We start from the raw sequence: 13751 nt of genomic DNA, 5'->3' as shown, positions 1-13751 counted from the left end.
TACATTTAATAAATGCGAGGAACAGAATAATTTAAAAAAATAAAGATCCCATTTTCCTGCAAATATTCTTTATACTGTGACAAAAAAAAAGGCAAGAGAAATATAGATACCCTATGCCACAGAAGCAGGATTGTTTATAGATATTTTAGAAAGTTCTCCATGTGGTGCCAGCAGGTTTGTTTTTTTTTCCCTTAGGAGGCATTGTAGACTGTGGCATGGTTGTAGGTTAGGATAGTAGAGAAAAAAAGACATGAATTGCAGGAGTCAAATATGAGGAGTAATTGAAGAGTGTAACCCTAGGGCTGGAAAACCTAATGGAATTCCTAAGTGAAATGGTTCAGTGCTATAATAAATAGAAGGTCCATTAGCAGGAAAGAACAGGCCACAGATGCTGCAGGCAAATGTTACTAGGGGTAACTGCAGCCACTGAACATTGGTAAGAAAATGAGTATCCCAATCCCCCTTCCTGTCAGACCATCAAGTAATCATCATTTAAGATTAAAGGTTTAATAGGTTGGAGGATGGGATACATAGATACCCGCTTGTAGCTGCTTCTGGAATGTCTGTTCAAGTCTGTGATCTCTCTCCTGGATAAAACTGTTTACACAGGGCAAGTGGGATGCAGGAAATGAAACAAAAGTCAGAAGATCTGCACTGATTTCCTTCTAACACTATTCATTTGTTGAAATACTCTGGTTACTGATGAACTTTCTTTGCGCCATATTTATTTTTATTTCACCTTCTTTACAATGGGAACAGAAAGAGGTTTGATAACGGGGTTGGAAGCTTTTCTGTTCATTATCATTTCTAAAAGAGCCTGTGTATTTTGGCTGAAATTCTAACTCTAAATTTTTAAGTAATTTTCTGAGAATCACTTCCTATCTCCATACATCTCCTACAACAGCACCTAGTGGGACTTCTTTTCCCTTTTTCTTCCAACAGAGACTGTACTACTGTCACAAAACTTGTTCCATATTATGGGGCTTAGTCTCTTCCCTGCACTGATACAAAATAGGCCTTTTACTTTTTTTTTTCTTTTTTAATTAAGACCAGATGGACACATGGGGGATGAGTACATATTGCCATAGGAAACACATCTTCAACTTTCACAATTCTTGTTCATTTAAATGTTCAATGATCAGATTGTATTTGTAGATATTTTATGCATAGATAACTGTATGGTGGGGTTCTGGTGACTCAGTTGTGTCTCTTTCCCTCCCTCACAGTTTATGTTACCACCAGAATCCCTCCCTGGAATCTTCTCCATCTATAAGACAGGTTGGAGAAAGGAAGCTATCTGATTACCTGACAGGTGCTCTGAAGTGCACAAGAACTGGTATGTGGTACAACCATATTCATTGGAACTCATCAGTCACATTATCCTTATTTTACAAAAACAAGAGACCTCATGAAAGTGTTTGCACTTCGGGGATTGACAGGCTAGAGTGATGGCTGTAGAAGATACTGAACAATACCCAGGTATGCAGCTATCATGGGTATAACCATGCACATATTAGTGCCCACTTCTCTCTCCACAGTCCATGTATTAATCTAACTATAATGTGCAATATACAGAAACAAAAGGCATCAGAGGTACAAAACAGAGGATTTGTGAAATCACCAGGGGTGCCTGTAGGGTTTATCTGCAGCAAGTGGCTATTGATATTATTCTGATGTCTTACCTCGTCTTTATCCTGCACCTGGATGAAAAGGGGAAGGGCAAAGCCCACCTGGGCCAGCTCTGGGATGCCAACACTGTACTCGGAACTATTGAACTCAGGGGCATTGTCATTTATGTCAATGACAAGGATGTTGAAGGTGGTGATCACTGTAGCATTGGAGGGGGTGCGGTCATCCTTCAGCTCTGTACCCTGCAAGGGAAAATATCAGCATGACCTTTATTTCAAAGAACAAGCATAAGAGAAATGCAGAAGATTGTGGGCCATCGTATAGAAATTGCATACAGGCAGTGCAGTTGACTGCTGTCATTGAGACAAAGTCAATGGCACAGTAATAACCTTCCCTTGTCTTTCACGTCATGGATGCAGCATGATTTGACTGAGGCTTTAAATGTGCATTTGTGGTGCAAGTTTATTGTTCAAAGTGGTAGACTGATAACTATGGCTTTAGTCAGGCATAATGTAGTTAGGAGCTGTGCAAGTTCCCTCACCTCCGAGGTCTGCCAAGGATGGGCACGCTGAATTTTTACCTGCACCACCTCTACTACTCTGGTACCTTTTGCTCTGATTATACTCGTTACTACTGACCTACAAATCTGCCTGTCATCTGGACTGCCACCTTTAGAGATTTGCCTTGTGGGACCAAAACTGTTGTCTCTCATTATGATATTGCACATTGTAATGACACAAACGCATACCAGCATGATGCATATAGGAGATGGTTTTCCTCCACTAGCATTAATGTCAAGATTATTAACATCTTGCAAAATAGCCTGGCAAGACCTGGGTGACACTTCTCAAAACCAGGGTTTTCCCAGGACATCTGAGGGAGGTGGTGACATCAGGTTCATTCCTGGGCCTCTCCTGAACTGAGATTAGCAACAGTGAAAATCATGCTGCGATGTGATGGAGACAAACGTCCATTAGAAAAATAGGACAAGACCAAACTCATTTTACTTGTGACTTAAAATGGGTTTGGCTGCAAATTATTAGACATGAAGGGCCAGTGCACTGGCACTCCATGTCATAAGTTCCCACCAGACATCTTAACTTATACAGGGTTTTTGGGTGCAGGTAGGGGGAGGAGAAGAGAAGGGAGGTGGGTGGCTGGAGGATGAACCTTATCGTCACAGAAATGAGAATGGTGAAGGACATTTGAAAATAGAGTTCTTCCTCTTGTATTTTGTATAATCTAAAAAAACTGAGACCAGGCCACAGGGGGCATGGGGAGGAAAGAGCCCCCTGCAGCTCGGGAGGGCAGGCAGGTGGGGCTGCTAAAGATCACCCTGAGGCTATGATTGTGGAGTTGGTAAAATTCAGCATTTCCACAGATTGGCATTTGGACATATTCTATACACATACACATACACATACACACTTTTTAACCCAAAAATCAACCCCACTCCCTCCCCACTAAGAATCAAGGGAAAGCAGCAGGATTCCAAGGGATGATAACAGTATATTGACCATGTAGAACTCCACAGAAAGACCCTCACCACAGGTCAAGCAGAGTAACTACATGTCATTTTCTGTACCTTACAAAGTGCTGCCCCTACCACAGCAAGGAGGTGAGCTGTACTCTTCCAGTGCAGGCTGCCATCCTCCCAATCAATGACCTCTCTAAGGGCTTGTCTACATCAGAAAGTTGCAGCGCTGGTGAGGGAGTTACAGCGCTGCAACTTTGAAGGTGTACACATCTGCAGGGCATCACCAGCGCTGCAACTCCCTGTTTGCAGCGCTGGCCGTACTCCCGTTTTGTCTCGGGTGTAGAGGATCCAGCGCTGGTGATCCAGCGCTGGTAATCCAATGTAAACACTTACCAGCGCTTTTCTTGACCTCCGTGGAAGGAGGAAGCCTCTGGTAATCAAGCTGATCTCCTTTCCCGGTTTGCTCTCTCGTTCCCGGAACCCCGAGCAAGCAGGTCTCCTTCCCTGCTGTTTGCTGGGTGGCTCCGGGAACGGGAGAGCAAACCGCGGCGAAGCTGGTCTCCTTCCCCGGTTTGCTCTCTCGGTCCCGGAACCCCGAGCAAGCAGGTCTCCTTCCCTGCGGTTTGCTGGGTGGCTCCGGGAACGCGAGAGCAAACCGCGGCGAAGCTGGTCTCCTTCCCCGGTTTGCTCTCTCGGTCCCGGAACCCCGAGCAAGCAGGTCTCCTTCCCTGCTGTTTGCTGGGTGGCTCCGGGAACGGGAGAGCAAACCGTGGCGAAGCTGGTCTCCTTCCCCGGTTTGCTCTCTCGGTCCCGGAACCCCGAGCAAGCAGGTCTCCTTCCCTGCTGTTTGCTGGGTGGCTCCGGGAACGGGAGAGCAAACCGCGGCGAAGCTGGTCTCCTTCCCCGGTTTGCTCTCTCGGTCCCGGAACCCCGAGCAAGCAGGTCTCCTTCCCTGCTGTTTGCTGGGTGGCTCCGGGAACGGGAGAGCAAACCGCGGCGAAGCTGGTCTCCTTCCCCGGTTTGCTCTCTCGGTCCCGGAACTCCGAGCAAGCAGGTCTCCTTCCCTGCGGTTTGCTGGGTGGCTCCGGGAACGCGAGAGCAAACCGCGGCGAAGCTGGTCGCCTTTCCCGGTTTGCTCTCGCGTTCCCGGAACCCCCCTTGAAGCCGCCCAACAGCGCTGCAGTGTGGCCACATCTAACACCACTTGCAGCGCTGGTTGCTGTAAGTGTGGCCACTCTGCAGCGCTGGCCCTATACAGCTGTACTAATACAGCTGTAACAACCAGCGCTGCAAAATTTTAGATGTAGACATGGCCTAACATGCTGATTTTTTCCCATGGCCTAGTTGAATCCACACTTCTAAATGTGTTTCCAAACCACTGGCTGACTTGGTATTGATTTTGATTAAAGGGCTGAAATCAGAGTTGGAGCAGTTCTCTGGGGGGGCCTCATGGTGTCGGAATGTTATGCTTCAATGCATTTTCATGATGAAGCCACTTTTAGCCTTTTCTTTTTAATCCTTGTACCATGCAAAACACACACACACACACACACACACACACACACACACAGCTGAAGGATCTGCTGGACACCAAAAATACAGGTGCCCAGTGAGATGAAAAAAAAAAAAAAGACCCATTTTTGTCATGGCAGCATGTGTCTCTGCCCTTCTAATTCTGTTGCATCTCACAGCCCTGGCTAGCTCCATCAGTACATTCCCCCTTCATTAATCCACAGCACACCTCTCATCCTGCTGCTCAAAGGGGTTGAGGCATGCAGTGTGTATGTGTCTAGCCTCCTCCCACCCCAAGGAGAACCACTGAGCCAGAACAGAGCAGTACATACACTGCAGAAGATAGAAACCACAATAAGAGTACTACCCCAGAGCAGAAGTTCACAGAGCTTTGGAAGGGCTAAATGAGCTAGCAGCAGTCAGGGTGAATCACAGGAAATAGAACATGTTAATTCTAGATCCCACTCCCTCAATCTAGGGATAATGGGGTCTGGCCCTGATGCCAGACAGGGAGTGAGAGAGGTCCTGCACTGGGAAGAGCAGAGGTCTGCCCTGGTGTCAGATAGGGAAAGAGTTGTTCCAGTGTGCTTCTTTACTTGAAATAAGTCAGTATTAAGCAGCGCAGAGCAGCAACACATTCACAGATGATCCTCTGGTTGAAGTGGTTTTCTTCTCCCTTCAGCTATGCTGATCCTTCTTCCCCTACCCCCCAATCTCCTCAAAAGGATATTGCTCTCAGTGTCTCACCTTCACTGTGAGAATAAATCCAGTGCTGTAGAAAGGGTTTTCACGGTCCAGTGGCCCATTTAGGGTTAAAGCTCCACTGATGTAGTCCAGTGCAAAGATGCTGTTGGTGTTACCTGGCAATGAAAAACAGGATGAGCACAAGCAGCCCATATTGCTAAAGACACAGAAACTATGAATTTAACACAGAGAAAAGCCTGATGAGACAAGCCTCTTCTCCCTACATGACTAGATCAGATGCAAAAAGTGATTTTAGAATTCAGAACTGTACTCTGGTTTAAGACCCCCGGCCAGGTAACAGATTATACTAGTATGTGCAGTCTTAAAGCATTATAAATGCATTTTAAAATTAAATGGCTGTAAATCAGTTCCTCCTTAACTTACCTACCCAATATTGAGCTCAAAACTGTGCTTTTCTTGCAAGAGCTGATAGCATCACAAACACTTCAGGCAGTGTAGGAATTTCAAAGAGTTTCTGCTAAAATGTAAATGTACTCATCATTTTTATCTCCACATCTATTCTGTTACTGACTTGGGATCTCAGACAGCATATACAGACCAACACTTTGCAGTTTACCTCTTAGCAAGCATAGAAGTCTGAGCATAAAGAGAGAGCAGCTCCAGTGGGGCAGCTACTCCCATCACATGAAGGTGGGAGGGAAATGGTTGGACAGGGCTGGGGGTGAGCAGAGCCTTAGCTCCATCTCCCCCCCACCCCCATGCACCAGCTGCAGAGCTGAGGTGGTGCAGGGTGGGAAGTATGCTGCACTGGTGCAAAGGGGAAGTGGGGACCCAACTGGGACCTGGCCTGCTCCTGGAACAGGAACACATTTCACGCTGCCCTTGACTCAGGGCTTGTGATACAGTATCTTCATGGTCTAGCCCCACATGGTTTTAGGACAGAGATAAAGCAGCACAATGAAAAGGCAAAATCCAGTTACTGAACTGAATGGGGTTTGGTTTAGACTCCTCCTTTAGCTGAAGCACTGCATTCTCATTTCCTCCACATCCTCTCGACTGAACTCTGCCACTGCCACTGTGTCCCCTGGATGGCAGACTGCCCCTTGTTGGTGTCCCCACTTCCCTCGGGGAGTGGGCTGGACCCTCTCATTTGCTCCCATCTAGTTTGTAGATGCTCTTTGTTCCATGCCTTTAGGTGCTTTTCTACAAGTTTGTAAATCTGGTAACCCTGAAGGTTACATGTGTGACTAGCCACACCTGATGTCATCATCAATGCTTCACTATTTTGCGCTTCATCCAAAAGAGCCTGTCCTGCTCTCATGGCAACCTGGGTCAGTTTTCTCCTTCTTTAAAATAAGACACTGGCAGAAGGTTAATACCATATTGCTGAGAGTCGTACAGCCTACTTGCCGGCAGATATTAATAAACTGAATCTCACGGGACTGGGGCTACCCTCATTATAATCTTATCCCCTTTACCTTAGTCAACTGAGACTAAGAAACCAGTTGTCACTTGGAGCCTTAGATATCTGATGCTTGCCCTGTGTGATATCCACGAAGGAGGCTATTGAATTAATGATCAGGGGCTTGCACGCACACACACCACTTTCCCTGTACTCTTACAGTGTGTAAGAATTCCCGATCCCAAACATCAACATAAAGGAGGAGGAGGGGATTGTTAAATTCCATCCAGCTGCAGGGGAGGGAAGAGGAAAAAAAGACACCCAACTTCTCAGTACTTTTCTATGATAAAAACTATTTGCCAATTTTCTGGAAATGCACTTCAAGAAAATTTGCCATTACAAAAGTATCCTTTCCTTAGCTCTTGACCAACTTGCTCTATTCTGATCCTGTACCTCTGCCTGCCTGACCTAGCCACTTTGATATCACTTTCATCATATTAATATTCCCTTACATTGGGTGATTAATGACCCATTTCTTGCTTCTAGTTACAGCTGTCTTCTCATCTGACTTGGTCGCAGTCTAGCTTTCAATCCTGTCAGACATTTTACCCTCCAGGAGCACCAGGAGTGAAGAGAAACCAGCGTCGTCTTGTTGTCCTGGACCGAGTCCTAACTCTATAATTGTACATTTCTCCTTTATAGTGGAAGGTTTACATTTTCCCTCAATGAAGTGGCCCATTGATTGTTTCAGTGACAGAGTTCACAGCTTAATGAACTGTTAAGGATTTACTTACAAATATTAAATGATGTTCAGTAGCAAATCATAAAAGGTACCAATAGTTTCCACCTTGGACTTTACCTTTATGTGGTGATCACCCAACTTTACAGTCTCTCTTTTTGAGCTTATTCCCAGACCTCTCTAACTAACATCTACTTGTCTATCTTGATTGTCAGTTCCTGGCTACTGCATGGTTGATTAAATCCTCTTTCAGAATTGAGAGAGAGAGAAAACACCCTTGCCCCACATCATTGATCCTACTTAAACTATGACCTACTTAACCCACTAACCTCCTCTTAAGTCAAGCCAGAACTTTGTTACCTAGGCTAGAAATGTTATAATGTTAGGCAAGAAAGATGTGGGAGAAGAAAAAGTTCAGGATCATGAAATATTACAGCACACATTTCAAAACATTTCTAAATTTGTCCTTAGCACTATTGAAATTCTTCTTCGTGCCTTAAAGCACTTCCTATCTAGAGCTATTGAAGTAACACATCACCTTTCTTACTCGATTTCTCTCTCTCTAATGTTTTGGGAGCCTTGGAAATCTTCAAATTTCTCCCTGCTCACCAGGATCAACCAATCATAATCAGAGATAGAAAAGACCTTGTAGTGAGGCGGTGGGATATCCCACAGACCCGCTGTGGGACAAACCTTTCCCAATCCTGCTGTGGGTGGGGCCACTGGGGCCTGCGCCCGCCCCTCAGAAGTCACGGCACAGACCTGGAAGTACAAAAGCTGACCTGCAGAACTCAGTGGGGCCCCAGCCCCCGCAGCGGCCAGAGGTCTGTGGCCCCTGCTCGCTGACGCTCACACCCAGCCGGCTGAGCCTGCCCCGCTCCAGCTACCCCGAGGACTGGCCGGGACCGGCCCGCTCCAGCTACCCCAAGGAGGAGCCGAGCCTACCTTTCGCCAGCTACCCCGAGGAGGACTGGCCGGGACCAGCCCGCTCCAGCTACCCCGAGGACTGGCCGGGACCGGCCCGCTCCAGCTACCCCAAGGAGGAGCCGAGCCTACCTTTCGCCAGCTACCCCGAGGAGGACTGGCCGGGACCAGCCCGCTCCAGCTACCTCGAGGACTGGCCGGGACCGGCCCGCTCCAGCTACCCCAAGGAGGAGCCGAGCCTACCTTTCGCCAGCTACCCCGAGGAGGACTGGCCGGGACCAGCCCGCTCCAGCTATCCTGAGAAGGAGCCGAGCCTACCTTTCGCCAGCTACCCCGAGAAGGAGCCGAGCCTACCTTTCGCCAGCTACCCCGAGGAGGAGCCGAGCCTACCTTTCGCCAGCTACCCCGAGGAGGAGCCGAGCCTACCTTTCGCCAGCTACCCCGAGGAGGAGCCGAGCCTACCTTTCGCCAGCTACCCCGAGGACCGGCTAAGCCCACCTGTGAACACTTACCCCGAGGAGCTGATGGTGGCTGACCCCTCTGCTGACACGACGATGACTCAGGTACTCAATGAGGGGGAGAGTGGAAGTGGCCCGGGAGTAGCCGACCCCAGTCTGGCTGCAACACTGCCAGAGCCAATGTCAGTGTGTTGTGGCTTGGATCCCCACTGACAGCAGTGACTCCCCACCGCTGCTAGGGCCCCGGGCTGGGACGCAGTGGTAGTGGGAGGGCCTGTGTCCCCCCTGCCACCCCTCCAGAGGTGGCAGACTCCTCCTTTCCCTGGCCTGAGGAGGCCAAAACCTACTATTACTGCTCAGCCCTGCCTAAGGGCCTGAGCCTATTAACTTACTGTGTTTGCTGCCCCGCCCTGCCTAACGGCCTGAGCCTATTGACTTACTGTGTTTGCTCCCCGCCCTGACCTAAGGGCCAGGCCTAGAACTGTTACTGCTCAGCCCTGCCTAACGGCCTGAGCCTATTGACTTACTGTGTTTGCTGCCCCGCCCTGACCTCAGGGCCGGGCCTAAAACTGGTATTGCTCAGCCCCGCCTAAGGGCCTGAGCCTATTGACTTACTGTGCTTGCTGCCCAGCCCTGCCTAAGGGCCCGAGCATAGTGACTAACGTTAGTTGTTGCCCCGCCCTGACTAGGGCCCGGGCTTAAGGCTACCAACAGCAAGGCAGTGGGATATCCCCCAGCCCCGCTGCGGGACAAACCGGCTGCGCCCCATCACAGACCTACAGTATTAAGTCATCTTGTCCTTGCCAGAGCCCCCCTCATCTTCACTAGATTCCTATTCATCTCCAAATCTAATCCAAAACTGTCCTCCTGATTTTCAGAGTCTTCACATACTTCAAGCTACCTCTCCAATTCCCTATCCACCAATTCCCTGCACTCTCTAGGCTTCTCCAGTCCGGGCTTCCTCTCCTATTCCTTCTCTAACAGCGGGGTAAGGAGGTGGAGTCAGGCAGGCTCATGTTTTCACTTTGTGCTGCCATCCAAGGAACTCTGTGACCTTCTTCCCCTGGACACAGAATCATTTTCTCTCTTTGAAATTTGATTGTCAGATTTCTTCTCTTTAGCCATGCCTGACTCAAAGTCATTTTGTGATTCCACATTTGAAGAACAGTGTATAAAAATGTATCGTATTGTACTCAACAAGTTTAACTCTCCTAAGATGCCAGCCATTTCCTTGGCTGAATATTGCCCTGATAAATTATATACCAGGGCAGCCTTTGTACATTCTCCTAAAATTACATACAATAAATATATATTTTAATTAAAAAAACACATTTTCCTGCCACTAAATCTGCCAACTGCTGCTATTGCCAACTTCAACCTCATATCAATATGTTCTAGTGGAAATGGGTCAGTGGGGCTTATTCTGAATTTGGCCAGAGCATGAAGGCCCTAACAAAGTCCTACAGTTTGAGCATTGGACCCCTCATTCCAAGAGTCTCCATGAATTTGGCTCACAACCAGAATCTGAGCAAACATAAGGTGATTTTAAAGAAGAAAGGGAACTTAAGGACGAAAATGCTCTCCAGCTGTGCACATCAGAGGTTTTCCTTTAGCTCACTCTCCCAAATATTGTTCAAACTAAAGATATGCATCTGATGTATTTTTGGGAGCCTTTTTGCTTACACAGAGTTGGTTGGCTCTAAAAACAGCCTTGGAGTAGGAAAGACATATCTCCAAATTTGTCATTCAAAGTCTTTTCATAATTTTCTCTATAAAGCCTCTTCAACCATCAATTCATTAGTCCTCTGACCAATGGTCCTCCATGAAGTACTGCACCATAGAACAATGCAAATTCCTGCTTGGTGCTTCTCTTTAGAAACTCTCTCATTAGCTTTACATTTTCAATTCCTTCATCTTTTTCATGGAGGTAAAATAGCCATCTTTACATTTCACTCCCCATTTGCTGTCACTCAGTCTTCCACTCTTTCCACCTCTTCTCGCTATAAAATCTCTCCTTCATCCCTTGTCCTCTACGTTATCTGTCAGTCTTTTGACCCAGTAAAAAGTCCCAGCCTGGGTTAACTGCAGTTTAGCGTGTGGCTGACTGTGCATACTGCAACACAGGCTGATGGCTTTCAATTGGTTTGTCTGCTCCACTGCTCTAACAGCAATTACTTTCACTCCTCTTTCTCCTTTCCCTCTGCGTCTGGAAAGACAAAGAAACCATTCCAAACCACTAGGTCTCTGCATCAGCCCACTCGGAGGCAGAGGGATTCCATGGATGCAACGGAGTCACACAATGTGGAGATGCTGAGGAGCATGGATGGCAGTCTGGCATGTTGCTGCTCAGACTCCAATTGCAAGCTGTTGGACATTCACCCACAGATAAGTCTCCAATGGCCTCTGAAGCAGATAATAACTATCCAATGAAATCCTATGAGTTAGCAAGGGTTTGTCTCTCTATTATATAATGTTGGCAAGTGACTCATCCATATACTGCCATATTCAGATACAGTTGCAGATCTGGTGCCAGTGTTCTTTGCACTGCTTTATGCCACTATCTCAATCTATAATGCCTGACAAAGACGTCTGGAGCCTGTTTCATGGCGCTCTGAACTCTGATCCTGTCTGCTGCTCTCAGTGCTGCCTGCCTGTCCAAAGATCCCCTTAGTTCTTTTGGCCCTGCCTTGCTGCTCAGACCAGTGTTACCTGCCCGTATTATGCTACCTGCACTGTCATGTCCTTCTGACCCTGGTCTTGTCTGACTGATGCTGCTAGTGCTACTCATCCTATCCTGCCTCCTTGACCCAGTCTAATGGATGTGCCAATACAACAAACTGCTGTTCCTCTGATGACTATATTGTTGAAGCAGCACTGTAACACCAGACATGAGAGAGAACACAGTGGATACACAGAATCCTCTCTAGTGTATTTTAAATGGAGCAGATCTACCAAGATAATTCTGTTGCTCGGAGGGTGTAAGATGGAGCAGGCTTTTCATTCTGTGTTATTGCTATCTTAGAGTGCAGAACACAAACCCTTTGTGACCCAGACAGAGAATATCAGCACCTGAAACTCAAACTTCACCTGATACGGAATGATCATATGAATATTTGAAAGCGAAGTGTTCAAAGTGGACTTATCTTCAGGGGGAAATTGTACTGTTCAAAGCCTCCCTCCACAGCCCTCTCTCCTATATTACTCTTAACATTTTGTGCCACAACCGTCACACAGCACATTCACTTGTAAACAAAAATTCCAGTACCATTTAATATACCAGCCAGAGAGCTAGCTTTCCTCTGCTGTATCCCTACTCCCACCAGATAATTAAGTCATCACAATTGGTCTTCAAACACACTCGCTGGCTTGTGCTATGCCAGGGGCTTGTGCTCTCACATGGCTGCACCTAGGAATGAATCAGGAGTGCTGGTCTAGGTCTAACTCTGGACTACACAGAAACAGGAAGAAACAAAACCTGAGAAGGACCAAAACCCCCAGTACCACTAGCACTTTGAAATGAGCCTGACAGCCACCCAGCTGCTTTCCCTGCAAAGTGCCTGGAGAACTCATGACTGTAATAAGAAACTGCTCATTCTGCCTGTGAGCAGAGCATGTATCATAGGCAGGAGCTCTTCTGGCTCAATCAGACTGAGCTGGCAAATTTCAGGAACTGATGGGTCCTTCAGCAAAAGACTGAACGGAATTCTTATACTCCTGGTGGGCAACAGAGATCCTTACCCCTCCTGGGAAGGGCATCTCCCTTTCTTCCTCCTCTACACTGAAACACAAATGAAAACCTGTTGACCTGGAAGAGGTCAGGGGTGGAGCAGAGTACAGCCCAGGAGGGCAGACTGAATGACTCGGAAGGAAGAACACAGCAGTGAGAGGAAACCTAGGGGATCAGTTGAGGTAAGAGGCAAAGAGGAATCATAGCAGGAAAAGATTGAGTGGTCAAAGAGGTTGGAACAAGAATTAAAACGGAGTGTAAGATTTTTTAAAAAAAATATTTTGAAAAAGTGATGGTAAAATAGCTCAGGGTGAAAGGAAGACTCTGAAATATAAAATTGTTACAGAAAATAATATATTGAAATTTGAAAAGTGTAAAATAGGCAAATAGAGACACTGAAAGACAGGGAAGAAAAGATGCATTAAGTTATAGAAGAAAAAGGGAAGTGAATGAACAGAAGAGGCAGACTTCCATAGTAAATAAAACGGTACTAAATCTCTCCATGGGTTCCATGGCAGTCTGTCTGAGGCATGACACAAAATTTCACAAGAAGGCCTTCAAAACCTAGGGTGAGCCCTGCCCACTTTTCCAAAGCCCAGACCATGTGCTAACTTTGAAACATACACTTTTTAACTGCAGTGAGCGTCACAGGAACCAAGTTCAGCTCCCTGCTCTGGCACCGGCTTCCCCATGTGATGTGGAGCAAGTCATTTATTCTCTTTGTGCATCGGTTCCCCATCTGTACAACAAGGAGGATAGTACTTCCCTACCTCACCAGACAGATGTGAGAATAAATACATTAAAAGACTAAAAGGCACACAAATGCAACAGTAATGGGAACCATACAGTACCTTAGAGAGGCAAGGTAGGTGAGGTAATATCTTTTATTGGACCAACTTCTGTTGGTGAAAGAGAAACTTTCAACCTACACAGAACTCTTCTCCAGGTCTATGTAGCTCAAAAGCTTCTCTCTCTCACCAATAGAAGTCGATCCAATAAAAAAATATTACTTCACCAACCTCGTCCCTCTAGTATCCTGGGACCAACACAGCTAAAACACTGCAAACACATAATACTGTAGACAGATATATGCAATCAGCACCATTGCTGCTAAATCCTTCATGTATCATTTTGGTTTTCTTGGTCTATAAGAATTTTTTCAGTAGGGTATGGAAATT

At 46.8% G+C, this 13751-nt stretch overlaps 1 protein-coding gene across 1 annotated transcript in view; it reads right to left on the bottom strand.

The window, feature by feature from the left end:
• Nucleotides 1-13751, bottom strand: part of CDH23 (cadherin related 23) — a 536798-nt gene that overhangs the window by 266972 nt on the left and 256075 nt on the right. The window contains exons 10-11 of the mRNA XM_030571362.1: nucleotides 5366-5478; nucleotides 1683-1871 (exon numbers count right to left, since the gene is read on the bottom strand). Of these exons, the coding sequence (XP_030427222.1) occupies nucleotides 1683-1871; nucleotides 5366-5478 (302 nt within the window). The remainder of the gene's footprint in view (nucleotides 1-1682; nucleotides 1872-5365; nucleotides 5479-13751) is intronic.

This window comes from Gopherus evgoodei, chromosome 7, assembly GCF_007399415.2.
Source record: "Gopherus evgoodei ecotype Sinaloan lineage chromosome 7, rGopEvg1_v1.p, whole genome shotgun sequence".
NCBI lineage: Eukaryota > Metazoa > Chordata > Testudines > Testudinidae > Gopherus > Gopherus evgoodei.
Note: the sequence above shows the minus strand (reverse complement) of the source record. Positions and strands in the feature narration are given on the sequence as shown.